Source organism: Bombina bombina, chromosome 2 (genome assembly GCF_027579735.1).
Source record: "Bombina bombina isolate aBomBom1 chromosome 2, aBomBom1.pri, whole genome shotgun sequence".
Classification (NCBI taxonomy): Eukaryota; Metazoa; Chordata; class Amphibia; order Anura; family Bombinatoridae; genus Bombina; species Bombina bombina.
Genome location: NC_069500.1, coordinates 1,314,064,581 through 1,314,085,504, shown reverse-complemented (window position 1 = coordinate 1,314,085,504; position 20,924 = coordinate 1,314,064,581). Strand labels below are relative to the sequence as shown.

General features: G+C 42.2%; 1 protein-coding gene across 1 annotated transcript in view; it reads right to left on the bottom strand.

Moving 5' to 3' along the window:
* Positions 1 to 20,924, bottom strand: part of KIAA0232 (KIAA0232 ortholog) — a gene marked incomplete in the record, with an annotated part of 538,324 nt that overhangs the window by 16,869 nt on the left and 500,531 nt on the right. Inside the window, 1 exon segment of the mRNA XM_053704159.1 lies at positions 14,178 to 14,269. Coding sequence (XP_053560134.1) covers positions 14,178 to 14,269 — 92 coding nt within the window.

Genomic DNA, 20,924 nt, shown 5'->3' with positions numbered 1-20,924 from the left:
AACTTCCGGCGACACGTATGACGCCGGAAACCGAAATTTTTTTTGCGCCAAAAAAGTCTGAGCCAAGAATGACGCAATAAAATGAAGCATTTTCAGCCCCCGTGAGCCTAACAGCCCACAGGGAAAAAAGTCAAATTTTAAGGTAAGAAAAAAATTGATTTATTCATATGCATTATCCCAAATATGAAACTGACTGTCTGAAATAAGGAACGTTGAACATCCTGAGTCAAGGCAAATAAATGTTTGAATACATATATTTAGAACTTTATATAAAAGTGCCCAACCATAGCTTAGAGTGTCACAGAAAATAAGACTTACTTACCCCAGGACACTCATCTACCTGTAGTAGAAAGCCAAACCAGTACTGAAACGAGAATTAGTAGAGGTAATGGTATATATAAGAGTATATCGTCGATCTGAAAAGGGAGGTAAGAGATTAATCTCTACGACCGATAACAGAGAACCTATGAAATAGACCCCGTAGAAGGAGATAATTGAATTCAAATAGGCAATACTCTCCTCACATCCCTCTGACATTCACTGCACGCTGAGAGGAAAACCGGGCTCCAACCTGCTGCGGAGCGCATATCAACGTAGAATCTAGCACAAACTTACTTCACCACCTCCATAGGAGGCAAAGTTTGTAAAAACAGATAAACTGATTAGTGGGTGTGGTGAGGGGTGTATTTATAGGCATTTTGAGGTTTGGGAAACTTTGCCCCTCCTGGTAGGAATGTATATCCCATACGTCACTAGCTCATGGACTCTTGCTAATTACATGAAAGAAAGTCTGACGACTTAGAAAATCCGCCTCCCAGTTGTCTACTCCTGGGATGTGAATTGCTGAGAGATGGTAGGAGTGATCCTCCACCCACCTGATTATTTTGGTTACTTCCGTCATCGCTAGGGAACTCTTTGTTCCCCCCTGATGATTGACGTAAGCTACAGTCGTGATGTCCGACTGAAATCTGATGAATTTGGCTGCCGCTAGTTGAGGCCATGCCTGAAGAGCGTTGAATATCACCCTCAGTTCCAGAATGTTTATCGGGAGAAGAGTTTCTTCCCGAGACCATAAGCCCTGAGCTTTCAGGGAGTCCCAGACCACACCCCAGCTTAACAGACTGGCGTCGGTCGTTACGATGATCCACTCTGGCCTGCGGAAACATATTCCTTGAGACAGGTGATCCTGAGACAACCACCAGAGAAGAGAATCTCTGGTCTCTTGGTCCAACTGAATTTGAGGAGACAAATCTGCATAATCCCCATTCCACTGTTTGAGCATGCATAGTTGCAGTGGTCTGAGGTGTATCCGAGCAAAAGGGACTATGTCCATTGCCGCAACCATTAGTCTGATTGTCTTCATGCACTGAGCCACAGATGGCCGAGGAATGTAATAAAGAGCTTGGCAAGTAGTTAAGAGTTTTAGCTTTCTGACCTCCGTCAGAAATATTTTCATTTCTACCGAGTCCATCAGGGTTCCTAGGAATGGAACTCTTGTGAGGGGGGAGAGAGAACTCTTTTTGATGTTCACCTTCCACCTGTGAGACCTCCGAAAGGCCAATACAATCTCCGTGTGAGACTTGGTTCTTTGGAAAGTTGACGCCTGAATTAAGATGTTGTCTAGGTAAGGCGCCACTCCTATGCCCCACGGTCTTAGAACCGCCAGGAGGGACCCTAGCACCTTTGTGAAAATTCTGGGAGCAGTGGCCAACCCGAAAGGAAGAGCCACAAACTGAAAATGCTTGTCCAGAAAGGCGAACCTGAGAAACTGGTGATCTTTGTGGATAGGAATGTGTAGATACGCATCCTTTAGATCCACGGTAGTCATATATTGACCCTCCAGGATCATTGGTAAGATTGTCCGAATGGTCTCCATCTTGAATGATGGGACTCTGAGGAATCTGTTTAGAATTTTGAGATCCAGGATTGGTCTTAAAGTTCCTTCTTTTTGGGAACCACAAACAGGTTTGAGTAAAACCCCAGTCCTTGTTCTGCAATTGGAACTGGGTGGATCACTCCCATTGTATTGCTTCTACAAAGCGTAAAAACGCCTCTTTCTTTGTCTGATCTGTAGACAGACGAGAAATGTGGAACCTTCCCCTTGGAGGAGAGTCCTTGAATTCTAGAAGGTATCCCTAGGCTACAATCTCTAAAGCCCAAGGATCGTGTACATCTCTTGCCCAGGCCTGAGCAAAGAAAGAGAGTCTGCCCCCTACTAGATCCGGTCCTGGATCGGGGGCTACCCCTTCATCCTGTCTTGGTGGCAGCTGCAGGCTTTTTGGCCTGTTTACCCTTATTCCAGCCCTGGTAAGGTTTCCAGTTTGCCTTGAGCTGTGAAGCGTTACCCTCTTGCTTCGCAGGCAGAGAGGATGAAGGGGGCCGTTCCTGAAATTGCGAAAGGAACGAAAATTAGCCTTGTTCTTTGTTTTAAAGGCTTCGTCCTGAGGGAGAGCATGGCCTTTTCCCCCCCGGTGATATCTGAAATAATCTCTTTCAATTCAGGTCCGAATAGGGTCTTCCCTTTGAAAGGAATGTTCAAAAGCTTGGATTTAGACAACACATCGGCCGACCAGGACTTTAGCCATAGCGCCCTGCGCGCCAAAATGGCGAAACCTGAATTTTTCGCCGCTAACTTAGCTATTTGGAAAGCGGCGTCAGTGATAAAAGAATTAGCTAGCTTTAGAGCCTTAATTCTATCCATAATTTCCTCATATGAGGTCTCCGTCTGGAGCGAGTCTTCCAGCGCCTCAAAACAGAAAGCAGCTGCAGTAGTTACAGGAATAATGCAGGCAATAGGTTGGAGAAGAAAACCTTGTTGAACAAAAATTTTCTTAAGTAACCCCTCTAACTTCTTATCCATAGGGTCTTTAAAAGCACAACTGTCTTCAATTGGTATGGTTGTGCGTTTAGTTAGTGTAGAAACAGCCCACTCCACCTTAGGAACCGTCTGCCACGAGTCCCGCATGGGGTCAGATATGGGGGACATTTTCTTAAAAACAGGAGGGGGGACAAAAGGGACACCTGGCCTATCCCACTCCCTAGTAACAATATCCGCAATCCTCTTAGGGACCGGAAACGCATCCGTGTAAACAGGGACCTCTAGGTACTTGTCCATTTTACACAATTTCTCTGGGATCACCAAAGGGTTACAGTCATCCAGAGTAGCTAATACCTCCCTAAGTAAAACACGGAGGTGTTTTAGTTTAAATTTAAAAGCCAATGTATCTGAATCTGTCTGGGGAGGAACCCTTCCTGAATCAGAGAGACTTCTCCCTCAGACATCAAATCCCTCGCTCCCACTTCAGAGCGTTGTGAGGGTATATTGGATACGGCTACCAAAGCGCCAGAATGCTCATAATCTGTTGTTAAAACGGAGCTATCACGCTTTGCAGGTAACACGGGCAGTTTAGATAAGAAGGCTGTAAGAGAATTATCCATGACTGCCGCTAAGTCTTGTAAAGTAAAAGGTACGCACTAGAGGTACTAGGCATCGCTTGCGCGGGCGTAACTGGTTGTGACACTTGGGGAGAGGCAGACGGGCTACCCTCGTTACCTTCAGTCTGAGAATCATCTTGGGCCACATTCTTAAGTGCAACAATATGATCTTTAAAGTGTATAGACATATCAGTACAAGTGGGACACATTCTGAGAGGGGGTTCCACCATGGCTTCTAAACACATTGAACAAGGATTTTCCTTAGTGTCAGACATGTTTAACAGACTAGTAGTGTACACAAACAGGCTTGGAATCACTTTAATCAAATAAAAAACACAATTTGAAAAAAAACGTTACTGTGCCTTTAAGAGATAAAAAGAGCACACAATTTTACAAAACTGAAAAAAGCAGGAATCTTTCTGAAATTTTCACAGTATGTAGCTAAAGCCTTAATAAGATTGCACCCCAAGTTTCAAAACGATTAACCCCTTAATGCCCAAACCGGAGCAGCCTAAAGCCAACACCTGGTTAAATCACTACAGCACCTTGCCACAGCCTTGCTGTGGCCCTACCTTCCCTTAGGGATCAGATTTGGGGGAATATAGCTTCTTTTAGGCCCTCAAACATCAGCAGGACCCTCCATGTGAAACAGCATGAACTTATCTGCAATTCTAAGTGCGCATCTGAGGCGCAAAATTAGGCCCCTCCCACTCTAATCCGGAGCTGTGAGGCCTAGTAAATCACTCCTAAGTGACTAAAAAACAGCCATGTGGTAATAACCCCAGAAAAAACCCAAAAGGGCTTTCAAAGTGTCTTGCAAAACGATTTTTCCTTAGCCAAACAATCGATTGCCCTGAATAAGCGTCAACCAGTATATTAGCCCTATTATGTAAGCATTCAATTCCTTACTAAGTCTGTGAACATAGCTTACCCTCCCCTCATGGGGATATTGTCAGTCTCTTCTAGCATTATCTCAGTCTTGTCTAGAAATAAATGACTGAACATACCTTATTGCAGATCACCCTGCAAACTGTTCCCCCCAACTGATGTTTTCTGGTACTCCTCAGTCCTGTGTGGGAACAGCAGTGGAATTTAGTTACAACATGCTAAAATCATTTTCCTCTCAGCAGAAATCTTCATCACTTTTCTGCTAGAGAGTAAATAGTACAAACCGGTACCATTTAAAATAAACTTTTTATTGAAGATAATAAAACTACAATTCTAACACCACATTCATTTTACACTCCCGAGAGAGACCCTAGTGCTTAGAGCCAGCAAAGAGAATGACTGGGGGGTGGAGAAAGAGGGGGAGCTATATGGAAAGCTTTGCTGTGTGCTCTCTTTGCTACTTCCTGTAGGGAATGAGAATATCCCACAAGTAAAGGATGAATCCGTGGACTGGTTACACCTTGCAAGAGAAATAACACTTTCCAAGAAAGTAATTTAATATCCAGAGAATGCATAGGCTCAAAAGGAGGAGCCTGTAAAATCTTCAAAACCAAATTGAGACTCCAAGGAGGAGAAATAGATTTAATAACAGGTTTGATACTAATCAAAGCCTGAACAAAATAGTGAATATCAGGAAGTTTAGCAATCTTTCTATGAAATAAGACAGAAAGCACAGAAAGGTGTCCTTTCAAAGTATTTGCAGACAAACCCTTATCTAAACCATTCTGAAGAAACTGTAAAATCCTAGGAATTCTGAAAAAATGCCAAGAATAATTATTAGTGGAACACCATGATATATAGGTTTTCCAAACTCTCTGATAAATCTTACTTGAAACAGACTTACAAACCTGTATCATAGTGTTAATTACTGAGTCAGAGAAACGTCTATGACTAAGAACTAAGCGTTCAATTTCCATGCCTTCAAATTTAGAGATTTGAGATCCTGATGGAAAACTGAGCCTTGAGACAGAAGGTCTGGTCTTATAGGAAATGAACAAGGCTGGCAACTGGACATCTGGACAATATCTGCATACCAAAACATGTGAGGCCATGCTGGTGCTATCAGAAACACATGAGATTGTTCCATTATGATCTTGGAGATCACCCTTGGACGAAGAACCAGAGGCGGAAAAACATAATTTATGTAAGAACTTACCTGATAAATTCATTTCTTTCATATTTGCAAGAGTCCATGAGCTAGTGATGTATGGGATATACATTCCTACCAGGAGGGGCAAAGTTTCCCAAACCTCAAAATGCCTATAAATACACCCCACAACCACAATTCAGTTTAACGAATAGCCAAGAAGTGGGGTGATAAGAAAGGAGCGAAAGCATCAAAAATAAGGAACTGGAATAATTGTGCTTTATACAAAAAAAATCATAACCACCACAAAAAAAGGGTGGGCCTCATGGAATCTTGCTAATATGAAAGAAATGAATTTATCAGGTAAGTTCTTACATAAATTATGTTTTCTTTCATGTAATTAGCAAGAGTCCATGAGCTAGTGACGTATGGGATAGCAGATACCCAAGATGTGGAACTTCCACGCAAGAGTCACTAGAGAGGGAGGGATAAAATAAAGACAGCCAATTCCGCTGAAAAGATAATCCACAACCCAAATAAAAAAAAGTTTTAATCTTATAATGAAAAAAAACTGAAATTATAAGCAGAAGAATCAAACTGAAACAGCTGCCTGAAGTACTTTTCTACCAAAAACTGCTTCAGAAGAAGAGAAAACATCAAAATGGTAGAATTTAGTAAAAGTATGCAAAGACCAAGTTGCTGCTTTGCAAATCTGATCAACAGAAGCTTCATTCCTAAAAGCCCAGCAAGTAGAAACTGACCTAGTAGAATGAGTCGTAATTCTTTGAGGCGGGATTTACCCGACCCTACATAAGCATGATGAATCAAAGACTTTAACCAAGACGCCGAAGAAATGGCAGAAGTCTTCTGACCTTTCCTAGAACCAGAAAAGATAACAAATAGACTAGAAGTCTTTCTGAAATCTTTAGTAGCTTCAACATAATATTTCAAAGCCCTTACTACATCCAAAGAATGTAAAGATCTCTCCAGAGAATTCTTAGGATTAGGACACAATGAAGGGACAACAATTTCTCTACTAATGTTGTTAGAATTCACAACCTTAGGTAAAAAATTAAATGAAGTCCGCAACACCGCCTTATCCTGATGAAAAATCAGAAAAGGAGGTTCACAAGAAAGAGCAGATAATTCCAAAACTCTTCTAGCAGAAGAGATGGCCAACAGGAACAAAACTTTCCAAGAAAGCAATTTAATATCCAGAGAATGCATAGGTTCAAACGGAGGAGCCTGTAAAGCTCTCAGAACCAAATTGAGACTCCAAGGAGGAGAGATTGACTTAATGACAGGCTTAATACGAACCAAAGTCTGTACAAAACAATGAATATCAGGATGATTAGCAATCTTTCTGTGAAAAAGAACAGAAAGAGCAGAGATTTGTCCTTTCAAGGAACTTGCAGACAAACCCTTATCCAAACCATCTTGAAGAAATTGTAAAATTCTAGGAATTCTAAAAGAATGACAAGAAAATTTATGTGAAGAACACCAAGAAATGTAAGTCTTCCAGACTCTGTAATAGATCTTTCTAGACACAGATTTACGAGCCTGTAACACAGTATTAATCACTGAGTCAGAGAAACCTCTATGACGAAGAATTAAGCGTTCAATCTCCATACCTTCAAATTTAATGATTTGAGATCCTGATGGAAAAATGGGCCTTGAGACAGAAGGTCTGGCCTTAACGGAAGTGTCCAAGGCTGGCAACTTGCCATCTGAACGAGATCCGCATACCAAAACCTGTGTGGCCATGCTGGAGCCACCTGCAGTACAAACAAACGCTCCATTAGGATTTTGGAAATCACTCTTGGAAGAAGAACTAGAGGCGGAAAGATATAAGCAGGTTGATAATTCCAAGGAAGCGACAGCGCGTCCACTGCTTCCGCCTGAGGATCCCTGGATCTGGACAGATACCTGGGAAGTTTCTTGTTTAGATGAGAGGCCATCAGATCTATTTCTGGAAGCCCCCAGATTTGAACAATCTGAAGAAATACCTCTGAGTGAAGAGACCATTCCCCCGGATGTAACGTCTGGCGACTGAGATAATCCGCTTCCCAATTGTCTATACCTGGGATGTGAACCACAGAAATTAGACAGGAGCTGGATTCCGCCCATACAAGTATCCGAGATACTTCTTTCATAGACTGAGGACTGTGAGTCCCCCCCTTGATGATTGACATATGCCACGGTTGTGACATTGTCTGTCTGAAAACAAACTATTCTCTCTTCAGAAGAGGCCAGAACTGAAGAGCTCTGAAAAACGCAAGGATTTCTAAAATGTTGATTGGTAATCTCGCCTCCTGAGATTCCCAAACCCCCTGCGCTGTCAGAGATCCCCATACAGCTCCCCAACCTGAAAGACTCGCATCTGTTGAAATCACAGTCCAGGTTGGACGAACAAGAGGCCCCTTGAGCTAAACGATGGTGATCTAACCACCAAGTCAGAGAAGATCGAACATTGGGATTTAAGGATATTAATTGTGATATCTTTGTATAATCCCTGCACCATTGGTTCAGCATACAAAGCTGAAGAGATCTCATGTGAAAACGAGCAAAAGGGATTGCGTCCGATGCAGCAGTCATGAGACCTAAAATTTCCATGCACAAAGCTACCGAAGGGAAAGATTGAGACTGAAAGTTTCGACAAGCTGAAACCAATTTCAGACGTCTCTTTTCTGTTAGAGACAAAGTCATGGACACTGAATCTATTTGGAAACCCAAAAGGGTTACCCTTGTCTGAGGAATCAAGGAACTCTTTGGTAAATTGATCCTCAAACCATGTCTTTGAAGAAACAACACAAGTTGATTCGTGTGAGACTCTGCAGAATGTAAAGACTGAGCAAGTACCAAGATATCGTCCAAATAAGGAAATACCGCAATACCCTGCTCCCTTATTACAGAAAGAAGGGCAAAGAAACTTCAAAAAGATCATTGGAGCTGTTGCTAGGCCAAAAGGAAGAGCAACAAACTGGTAATGCTTGTCTAGATAAGAGAATCTCAGGAATTGATAATGGTCCGGATGAATCGGAATATGAAGATATGCATCCTGTAAGTCTATTGTGGACATATAATGCCCTTGCTGAACAAAAGGCAGAATAGTCCTTATAGTCACCATCTTGAATGTTGGTATCCTTACATAACGATTCAATATTTTAAGATCCAGAACTGGTCTGAAAGAATTCTCTTTCTTTGGAACAATGAACAGATTTGAATAAAACCCCAGGCCCTGTTCCAGAACTGGAACTGGCACAATTACTCCAGCTGACTCCAGATATGAAACATTTCAGAAACGCTTGAGCCTTTACTGGGTTTACTGGAATGCGTGAAAGAAAGAATCTTCTCACAGGCGGTCTTATCTTGAAACCTATTCTGTACCCTTGTGAAACAATGTTCTGAATCCAAAGACTTTGAATCGAATTGATCCAAACATCTTTGAAAAATCGTAACCTGCCCCCTACCAGCTGTGCTGGAATGAGGGCCGCACCTTCATGCGGATTTGGGAGCTGGTTCTGACTTTCTAAAAGGCTTGGATTTATTCCAGACTGGAGAAGGTTTCCAAACGGAAACTGTTCCTTTAGAGGAAAGGTCAGGCTTTTGTTCCTTATTCTGACGAAAGGAACGAAAAAGATTAGCAGCCCTATATTTACCTTTAGATTTTTTTATCCTGAGGTAAAAAGGCTCCCTTCCCCCCATTAACAGTTGAAATTATTGAGTCTAACTGAGAACCAAATAATTTATTAACTTGGAAAGAAAGAGAAAGCAAAGTTGACTTAGAAGTCATATCTGCATTCCAAGACTTAGGCCATAAAGCTCTTCTAGCTAAAATAGCTAAAGACATATACCTGACATCAATTCTGATAATATCGAAAATGGCATCACAAATAAAGTTATTAGCATGTTGAAGGAGTTTAACAATGCTATAAGCATTATGGTCTGACACTTGTTGCGCTAAAGCCTCCAACCAGAAAGTTGAAGCTGCAGCAACATCAGCCAAAGAAATAGCAGGTCTAAGAAGATTACCTGAACATAAATAAGCCTTCCTTAGAAAGGATTCAAGCTTCCTATCTAAAGGATCCTTAAACGAAGTACTATCTGCCGTAGGGATAGTAGTACGTTTAGCCCCATCAACTTTGGGGATTTTTTCCCAAAACTCTAATCTATCAGATGGCAAAGGGTACAATTTCTTAAACCTTGGAGAAGGAGTAAATGAAGTACCCTGACTATTCCATTCCCTAGAAATTACTTCTGAATAGCATCAGGAACTGGAAAAACTTCTGGAATAACTACATGAGGTTTAAAAACTGAATTTAAACGCTTAGAAGTTTTAATATCAAGAGGACTAGACTACTCCATATCTAATGCAATCAACACTTCTTTAAGTAAAGAACGAATAAACTCCATCTTAAATAAATATGAAGATTTATCAGTGTCAATATCTGAGGTAGAATGTTCTGAACCAGAAAGATCCTCATCAGAAAAAGATAAGTCAGAATGATGGCGGACATTTAAAAATTCATCTGAAATATGTGAAGTTTTAAAAGACCACTTACGTTTACTAGAAGGAGGAATAACAGACAGAGCCTTCCTAATAGATTTAGAAACAAATTATTTTACATTAACAGGGACATCCTGAGCATTAGATGTTGAAGGAACAACAACAGGTAATGGATTATTACTAATGGAAATACAATCTGCATTAGAAAGTTTATTATGACAGTTATCACAAACTACAACCGAAGGAACAGTTACCAAAAGTTTACAACAGATGCACTTAACTTTGGTAGAACCAACATCAGGCAGCGTCTTTCCAGAAGTAGATTCTGATCCAGGGTCAAGTTGAGACATCTTGCAATATGTAATAGAAAAAACAACATATAAAGCAAAATTATCAAATTCCTTAAATGACAGTTTCAGGAATGGGAAAAAATGCCAAATGAACAAGCCTCTAGCAACCAGACGTAATGAAAAATGAGACTGAAATAATGTGAAAAAAAGGTGGAGACAAGAATGACGCCCACATTTTTTGGCGCCAAGAATGACACCCACATTATTGGCGCTAAGTACAACGCCTATATTTTTTTGGCGCCAAGAATGACGCCACATCCTGTGATGTTGGAAAAAAACGACGCCCACATTTTTGGCGCAAAAAAACGTCTGAACACATACGTCAAAAATTGACGCAACCACGAACAAACTTCCGGCGTCAATTAGGGCGCCGGAAATGACAATTTTTGCGCCAAAAAAGCCAGCGCCAAGAATGACGCAATAAATTGTAGCATTTTCAGCCCCCGCGAGCCTAACAGCCCACAAGGAAAAAAAGTCAATTGAAAATTTTTAAGGTAAGAAAAAAAATAATCATTCATATGCATTATCCCAAATAATGAAACTGACTGTCTGAAATAAGGAATACTGATTACCCTGAATCATGGCAAATATAAGTTTAAACACATATATTTAGAACTTTATAAATAAAGTGCCCAACCATAGCTTTAGAGTGTCATAATAAAATAAGACTTACTTACACCAAGACACTCATCTACATATAGTAGATAGCCAAACCAGTACTGAAACGAGAATCAGTAGAGGTAATGGTATATTAAGAGTATATCGTCGATCTGAAAAGGGAGGTAGGAGAAGAAATCTCTACGACCGATAACAGAGAACCTATGAAATAGATCCCCTAGAGGAAGACCATTGTATTCAAATAGGCAATACTCTCTTCACATCCCTCTGACATTCACTGCACTCTGAGAGGAAAACCGGGCTCCAGCCTGCTGCGAACCGCATATCACAAACTTACTTCACCACCTCCACGGGAGGCAAAGTTTGTAAAAACTGAATTGTGGGTGTGGTGAGGGGTGTATTTATAGGCATTTTGAGGTTTGGGAAACTTTGCCCCTCCTGGTAGGAATGTATATCCCATACGTCACTAGCTCATCGACTCTTGCTAATTACATGAAAGAAATGTATATATACTTACCAGAAGACACCCATCCACATATAGCAGACAGCCAAACCAGTACTGAAATATATCAGCAGAGGTAATGGTAGAGGAGTATAATGTCGATCTGTAAAGGGAGGCCGCAGATGAATCCCTGCAACCGATTTACAGAGAGCGTTAGAATAGATTTCCCATAGGTAAAAACATGGCATCATTAGGCAATACTCCCTTCACATCCCTCAGACAAACACTGTACTTTAAGAGGGACTGGGCTTCAATATGCTTAGAAGCGCCTATCACAGAAGAAAATCAAGCACAACTTGCTTCACCACCATTCATGAGAGGAAAAGTTTGTAAAACTAAGGTATGAGTGAGGTGGGAGGTGTTTTTATAGGCATTTTGAGATTTGCGAAACTTTGCCCCTCCTGGTAGGAATGTATATCCCCATGCATCACTAGCTCATGGACTCTTGCCACTTACATGAAATAAATAGGGGCTTTATTTTAAAGAGGCGCTTCTAGGATTTAAAACAAGGAGTCAAGGGAGTCTTTAAGGCCTTTTTCGTTGTTTTTTTCAATATGTGCCTTTCAAATGGTAGGTCTTGGGGATATGTAGAGCTGAGATAGAGGGGTTTATCCCCTAATAATGGTCTGGCTGCTGGTGTATGATGACAATGTAGGGTATAATAGCGCGGTCTCGCTGCTTGTGGTGGGATCAGCACTATTATTATTATTATTAAAAAAAAACAAAAAACTTAACGATTGGAGACGTCCACGGTTTGTCACGATTGTTTAAAAGGGATGTTAAACTACTGGGTACAAGTTCAGTAGACTGGTTACTACAAGGTACAGCTGACACAAAGCCAGAAACGTCACTGATTTGTGCAAATGCACCGGCATTTGGTTCAGGATGTAACAAAACAAGTGTTACAAGATAGCAGCTCACAAAATAAAGATGCAGAACTGCAAACTCACCCCTTGGATGATGAAACTTGATTCTAGCCTGAGCATCTTACCACCACCAGAGGTTCTTGTGAGTTGCCAAGCAGTGTGCTTTGATCCCTTCTACAGAGACGGCCAGAGAGTTAGAGGTGGGCACCAACGTACTCCTGTGGCAGCAAGTTTGCCAACCCTTCCATTAGCACAGGAGAGTCAAGCGCAGGCTTCCCCCCATCTAACGCTGCACACCACAACTGACTCAGCACTCTCAGAACTGCCACTGACACCGGAGCACTTGACAAACTGAACAGCTGCTTGCCAGCTATTTAAAAAGGGGCCATGAACTAAAATGCCCCATCCTGTAAGTCCTGTTAAGGGTCACTTCAAGCCTCCTTCTTCCCCTTAGAGACCAGTGGGGAAACTACTCAGGAGAGAATTGTTCTCAACCCTTGCAAGCCTATCTAGTGCACTTCTGTGCACAAACTGTCACCACTTAGTCTGTTCTATGTTTAGGGCAATATATGTGTCCATCAAGCACTACCAGTACCATACACACCCATGTAGCAGAGGCTAACTGAGCCGTAACCCTGTGCTTTCCCGGATTCTTGCTAAGACCATCAGCATAGCAGGCTGTGATATGCCCTGCGAGTCAGTCCTCTTCTGTAACTTACACTTGGGATGACATTGGGGTATAAACCCATGGCCAACTGGAGGCGGCTTAGGAACTTCCCAGCGACACCCATGGTGTGGCTGTGTACCAGACAGTAATCCTATTCCCCTATCTTCCAGGAACTCTCCATTGAGGAACAGAATGTTGGTAAATTTGTTCCTCAGCACCTCAGTCCTTGCCCTCTCCTTGATGAGGCAAAGAACTACTCGGAGAGAGGGAAGTATGAGGGAGACTTAAACTCTGGTTTGCGGTGCCTTTGCCTTCTCTTGGTGGCCAGACAATGTAATTACAAGAGTAATGTTGTGGACTCTCACAACAATTAGAAAGAAAATTAAAAACTTCACACCTCAAGGTCTACATAGGGTGAAAATAAAAGTACTTATAAACCCATGCCTAAAATAACTGCCATCAGAGACCCCAGGCTATAATATACCCATAAGTGAGTGCCTATTAATAGCTTATATGCTAAAAAGGTGCTAACAACAACCTCCACACTTACCTCATAGGCACCCATACAACTAGACAGTGACAGAAGAGGAATGATTATTTCTCTCTCTGTCTATATCTAGAAAAAAAAATAAAAAAAATAAAATATATATATATATATATATATATATATATATATATATATATATATATATATATATATATATATATATCTCTCTTATAAAGTTGAACTGATAAGAGGCTAGGGACCGGTCTCTATAACACTGGTGGCAGACCTGCGACTTATTCCCATAGGGTGTTCTTGTGCCACTACCCATACTACAACGACATCCCTCTGACATGCCTCCAGTAAGGTGGAAGTTGTTTTAAGGGAGTACTAGGATCTTTGCCTCCTCCTAGTGTCCAGGAGTATAATTTCCAGGAGTAATGGATTGTAAACTCTCACCATCTTTATGAAAGAAAATATATAGTTTTGATATGTAAATTTAAAAACAAAGGCTTTATTTCTGTTTAAAAGGAGAAACAGCAATTTGCCATACCATATCTATATACCACACGCATCGTAGCTTATAATACTTAGAAATTTTAAAATAAAAAGTAACAGATATTAGTGATTTTAGTGAATACAGGCTATATACATAAGACTAATGTCTATATTAGAACTAAATTAAAACCAGTAAATACAGATTCAGTAATTACCGTATCAATTTTCACAGGATGCCATCCAGTGCTTGAAATCTCTTTTCCACTTGTGTGACCAAGTCTTTCTTCATCGACATTTGTACAGTATGCTTTAGTATGAAAAGAACAAAATCATTAATAAATTCTATTTATATCTACAATGCCTTACAAAAGTATTCACCCCTCTTGACTTTTTACCTATTTTTTTACATTACAGCCTTAAGTTCAATGTTTTATTAATCTGAATTTTATGTAATGGATCAGAACACAATAGTCTAAGTTGGTGAAGTGAAATGAGAGAAATATATACATAAAACTATTTCTTAGAAATAGAAAACAGAAAATTGGCACGTGCGTATGTATTCACCCCCTTTGTTATGAAGCCCATAAAAAGCTCTGGTGCAACCAATTACCTTCAGAAGTCACATCATTAGTGAAATGATGTCCACCTGTGTGCAATCTAAGTGTCACATGATCTGTCATTACATTTACACACCTTTTTTGAAAGGCCCCAGAGGCTGCAACACCTAAGCAAGAAGCACCACTAACCAAACACTGCCATGAAGACCAAGGAACTCTCCAAACAAGTAAGGGACAATGTTGTTGAGAAGTACAAGTCAGGGTTAGGTTATAAAAAAAATATCCAAATCTTTGATGATCCCCAGGAGCACCATCAAATCTATCATAACCAAATGGAAAGAACATGGCACAACAGCAAACCTGCCAAGAGACGGCCGCCCACCAAAACTCACGGACCGGGCAAGGAGGGCATTAATCAGAGAGGCAGCACAGAGACCTAGGGTAACCCTGGAGAAGCTGCAGAGTTTCACAGCAGAGACTGGAGTATCTGTACATAGAACAACAATAAGCCATACGCGCCATAGAGTTGGGCTTTAAGGCCAGAAAAAAGCCATTACTTTCAGCAAAAAACAAAATGGAACGTTTTGAGTTTGCGAAAAGGCATGTGGGAGACTAAAATTGAACTTTACGGCCATCAAAGAAAACGCTGTCTGGCGCAAACCCAACACATCAAATCACCCAAAGAACACCATCCCCACAGTGAAACATGGTGGTGGCAGCATCATGCTGTGGGGATGTTTATCAGCAGCCAGGACTAGGAAACTGGTCAGAGTTCAAGGAAAGATGGATGGTGCTAAATACAGGGATATTCTTGAGCAAAACCTGTACCACTCTGTGCATGATTTGAGGCTAGGACAGAGGTTCACCTTCCAGCAGGACAATGACCCCAAACACACTGCTAAAGCAACACTTGAGTGGTTTAAGGGGAAACATGTAAATGTGTTGGAATGGCCTAGTCAAAGCCCAGACCTAAATCCAATAGAAAATCTGTGGTCAGACTTAAATATTGCTGTTCACAAGCACAAACCATCTAACTTGAAGGAGCTGGAGCAGTTTTGCAAGGACGAATGGGCAAAAATCCCAGTGGTAAGATGTGGCAAGCTCATAGAGACTTATCCAAAGCGACGGTGTAATTGCCGCAAAAGGTGGCTCTACAAAGTATTGACTTTAGGGGGATGAATAGTTATGCACATTGACCTTTTCAGTTATTTTGTCCTATTTGTTGTTTGCTTCACAATAATAAAAAAAATCTTCAAAGTTGTGGGCATGTTCTGTAAATTAATTGATGCAAATCCTCAAACAATCCATGTTAATTCCAGGTTGTGAGGCAACAAAACCAGGAAAATGCCAAGGGGGTGAATACTTTTTCAAGGCATTGTATCCATCTATATCTATCTACTGGAGTAATAGCGCCCACTCCCCTTAGGATATAGTACCAGGGTGCAAAATCACTACATAAACAGAATCCAATGAATGCACTCTCTGGATTTAAACCACAGCAACCTTTAATGTGTGACGTTTCGGAGCATTCACCCCTTCCTCAGACGTCTGGAATGCCCCGAAACGTCACATTAAAGGTTGCTGTGGTTTAAATCCAGAGAGTGCATTTATTGGATTCATAGCCAACAAACTCCAAGTTCCTCCCTGGTGGTTGATGTATGCCACCGAGGTGATGTGGTCCGATTGGAATGTGATAAACCTGACCAACGCTAATTGGGGCAAGGCTGTTAAAGCATTGAAGATCGCTCTCAACTCTAGGATATTTATGGGAAGAAAAGACACCCGTTGAGTCAAAAGACCCTGACCTTTTAAAGGACCCCCAAACGGCTGGCGTCCCTGTTCACAATTTCCCAGGAAGGTCTCAGGAAACATGTACCCTGAGACAATTGGTCCTGCAAAATCCACCAAGAGAGGGAATCTCCTTAGGGGATCTAGAACTATCCTCTGCGAGAGATCTGAGTGGTCTCCGTTCCATTGACTGAGCATGCATAGCTGTAGGGGTCTCAGAACCGAGCAAAAAGGAATGATGTCTATAGAAGCAACCATTAGACCAATTACTTCCATACACTGAGCAACTGATGGACAGAGGACTGAAGATCAAGGCAAGAAGCCAGAATTTTGTTTTTTCTGACAGCCATCAGAAAAAATCTTCATGGATAGAGAATCTATAATTGTGCCTAACACACACACCCTGGTGTCTGGAACTAGGGAACTCTTTTCCAGATTAACTTTCCACCCGTGGAAAACGTAGAATAGACAACATCCCTGTATAAAATCTTGCTAACTGAAAAGATGGCGCTTGAACCAAGATGTCATCCAGGTAAGGCGCCACCGCTATTCACTGAGATCTAACCACCGTCAAAAAGACCCCTATGACCTTTGTAAAGATTTGAGGAGCCGTGGCAAGGCCAAAAGGAAGGGCAACAAACTGGAAATGTTTGTCCAGGAAGGCAAACTTTAGGAATTGGTGATGTTCCCTGTGAATGGGAACATGAAGATACGCATCCTTCAGATCTATGGTAGTCATGAACTGACCCTCCTGAACCAAGGGTAGAATGGAACGAATATTCTCCATTTTGAAGGACGGAATCCTGAGGAATTTGTTGACACTTTAGGTTTAAGATGGGACGGAAAGTTCCCTCTTTTTTTGGGAATCACAAAAAGGTTTAAATAGAATCGACCTTGTTTCACTACAGGAACTGGAATAATCACTCCCAGGGAAGATAGGTCCTTACGCAGTTAAGACGACTTGAATCCTATTCTGTATCCTTGAGATACTATTTTCACTGCCCAAAGATCTGGGAAATCGCGGATCCAAGCCTGCCGAAAAAAAGGAAAGTCTGCCCCCACTTGATCCAAGACTGGATCGGGGCGGCCCCTTCATGCTGATTTAGAATCAGCAGAATGCTACTTGGCTAGCATCTCCTTATTCCAACGCTGACAAGCTGGATTGCTTCAGCTTGGAAGAGGAAGACTCTTGTCCCTTGAAGTTACGAAAATTTTAATTTTGGCGACCCTTAGGTCTATTCTTATCCTGAGAGAGAAGCCTTAGCATAACTCGAAAAAGAGTGACTTCCAAGCTGCAAGAGGACAAAGTCCCATAGAAAATACTCTACCGACAGAGGAGAGCAAAGAAAAGGAAAAAATCCTGATCACCTCTTACATGGACCCAAAAGGAGCCAATGCAAAGCCTTAACCAGAACCAAAGTCCCAGAAGTACAAAAGGTAGAACAAGACTACCATACCAAAGATAGTGAACTAGCACAAGGAACTGAACACCCGTATGACAGAAGGAAACCCCGGGAGCAGAACAGGAATGGAATAGTAACCTCAGTTTACGATACAAACGAAAGCCGCAGGCTTCCATTGGATAGGCAGTCAACCCAGGAACTAGCCAACCAAGTAGCTAGCAACTTGCACAAGGACGTTCATGGAAAGGAACAAACCCCCCCCCCCCCCCCCCACAAACTAGAAAAACAGGGAAAGGGAGAACAACACCCGGACTAATAAGGAATAACCAACTACCCGCTAAGGGAAGGTTCCCAAATCAACTGCAAGGCCTACCAACCGAAGTAAGTATCCTTTGGAAAACCAGATACGTGGCCGATGACCAAACAGAGCGATCAAAGAGACTTATCACAGAAGCGACTGTCAATGTCCCAAAGGACAAGAGAGACTAAAAATTCCCAGTATCGACAAGGCCTGGAGATCAAAAATGAATCTCTAACCACGAGATCCTAAGGGAAGAAGCAGGAAGGAGGCACCGACACCCAGAGAGACTAACTCGGGATCCAGGATACCTATCCTCATTACCCCTCAGAAACCCGAAGGGAGGGTAGAATACCTCGACCCACTGAACTCCTAGAGTCAGATGAGGAAAACTACCTCAGGAGGAGCCAACTGGATAGGCGCAGTAGACAAGATCCTCCCAAATAGAAGGAAAATTAAGAAAATAGCAAAATTCCAGTTAAGAAATTTCCAGGAATACTTCATCTCTCCAGACGAGAGAAAAAGGACCGCCCCAGTAGGAACAAGGAGATTTCCCCAGGACCGGGAAAACAATCCTACTACTAAACGCTGGACAGATCCAAGTCAAAGACAAGGACTAGGTTAAAAAACCAGACCCCCAAAACCAGGTGCCAGATTAAGACCAAAATACCTTGCAGAACAACCCCAAAGTTTACCTGGAATTGAAAATTTCCATACCCTTCAAGGGATCTTGAACTCCGATCTCTCAATATATATCCCCGTAGCTGCCCACTCAGCCCCAAAAAGGTCTCTAAGACAACACCCACAAAATCCGAAGACCAAGGAAGGACCCAAAAAAGATCAGAACTCCATGATTGAGAGAATATGACACAGTCTCTAAAGATCCAATCTGGATCAGCCCTCAGAAAAACTACAGCTCAAGGAATTAACGAATGAACGAGCATCCTAAAAACTCTTATTGGTTGATGGCGAGAGACTACATAATCCCCAGATCCCCAAGTATATAGGATCAAAAAGGGGGATACTGCAAGGACAAGAAACAGTGCCTAAGAACAGAGTCTCCGTAACCAGATGACCGAAAGACCTACCCCCAAAAGGCAGGGGGAAGCGAAAAGCATAGCAATCCTCAAAAAAGAGGAGAGAAACACTGGTGAAAAGAGATCTGAAATTCGGACAATCGAATCCACAAAAAGTACCAATAGGGGGTAATAACCGCCCACCAGGCACTGGAGATCTCCAAGTAGACCATTCAGAAGGGAGGAGTCTAGTTCCTGTACCTCAGGAACTACAAATATACTGCCATAGCAGAATTCGTAATCCCAGCAAACCACGTGAGCTATGCAGGGACAAAAACACTTAGTATCGAGTACGACCAACATCAAACGCCCCACGAAATTAAGTAGGACCAGCCTGATATCTAGGATAGAAGGGCCTCCTATAACTTGTAAAAACAAAAAAAACAACCTCATAACAAGATGTAAGCACACTTAGTACCCAAACAGGACCAGCCTGCTGTCAAGGATACAAAATGTCTGATAAAACCCCATAAGAACAGAGTGAACTAGTACCCAACCAGGACCAGCCTGCAAACCAGGATACAACCGAACTGTTCAGGGGATAACTAAAAGTTCTAAACCCTAGCAGAGCTAAACTAAACAAAAACAGACAATGACAAACAAGCAAGCTCTGAGGCTTAAACTTTGTCTCTTAACCCCCCCTTTTTTTGCGATTTCCGTCGTGATCCAAAAAATCTCTAGTATCAAAAATCCCAGAGAAGAAAGTTTCCGAAAAGTAAAAGGTCTACAACAGTCTCGAGCTCTGCAAAGAAAATGCATCCCAATTGGATCAAAAGAAGTAGGCTGCACCAGCAGGTGAACGCCAACAAAGAAAAAGAAACACTGACAGAGCCAGCCTGTCCGGGACAAGAGCTTAGACTGGGAATAGATACACACGCAAAAGACAGGAGTATGATCCACATCCCTCCCCTTGTCTAGCGCTGTTCGCCATCAGAATCATAAGACTGAGGATCCGGAGGCAAATGAAGACTACAATCCTCCCAAGCCTCCAGTACCTGCCGCAGCAATACACGCAGGCTCGTCAGACTGACTCTAAAAGGCAAAACTCATCTCCGGCGGGGCATCTGAAGCCCCCGATCCTGCCGGCTGATCCCCTGAAGCCTCAGAGGGAACCGCTCCCCAGAGGAAAGACCCGCCAGATAAAAAGGACACGGATAAGCTCTACGCTGGCCCTCAAGAAGCTGTAAATGCGCCAACGCCACTAATATGGCCATGCGCAACTGAGCAGCAACCTCTGATGGAAAGAAACCTCCTTCCGGAGAAGGGTAATGGAATTTGGGACAACTGCTTGCGTAGAAACGGAAAATCCCAGGGAACGCGCCTCATGGGACACAGAATCCTCAGAGTCGGACGACTCCAATCTCTCCCAAGAGGGAGAAAAGAGCACTCTATTACAGCATACAGAACATAAATGATTGGGCTGGATTACCCGGGCCTCCATACAATCTAAGCAGGAAAATGAATCTGAGTCAGAGAAAGCCTCCTCAGAAAAATCAGAATCCTCCATAACTTGACCAGACAAATTTGGACAAAAATAACTAGCACCTCACACCCCCAATGACTGGGGCACTCACCACCTCCTATGACCCAGACAAGTAGAGAAAAACAGGTCCTCTCCACCGCCACTCGGTCACGATACAGAAATGGAGAATGAAAACGTGACCACACCCGCTCACGAGGTGCGCCATGTAGGCCAAAGAAAAGCGCGCCAGTCCACAAGAACTGCGTAGCTCTAAAAAAAATTGTACGCTCCGTAATAGCCATGAGCCCCAACCTTTCTACACATAAACGGACAGAATCAAAAAACAAAAATGATTAAAGTTCCTCACTGCTCAATAAC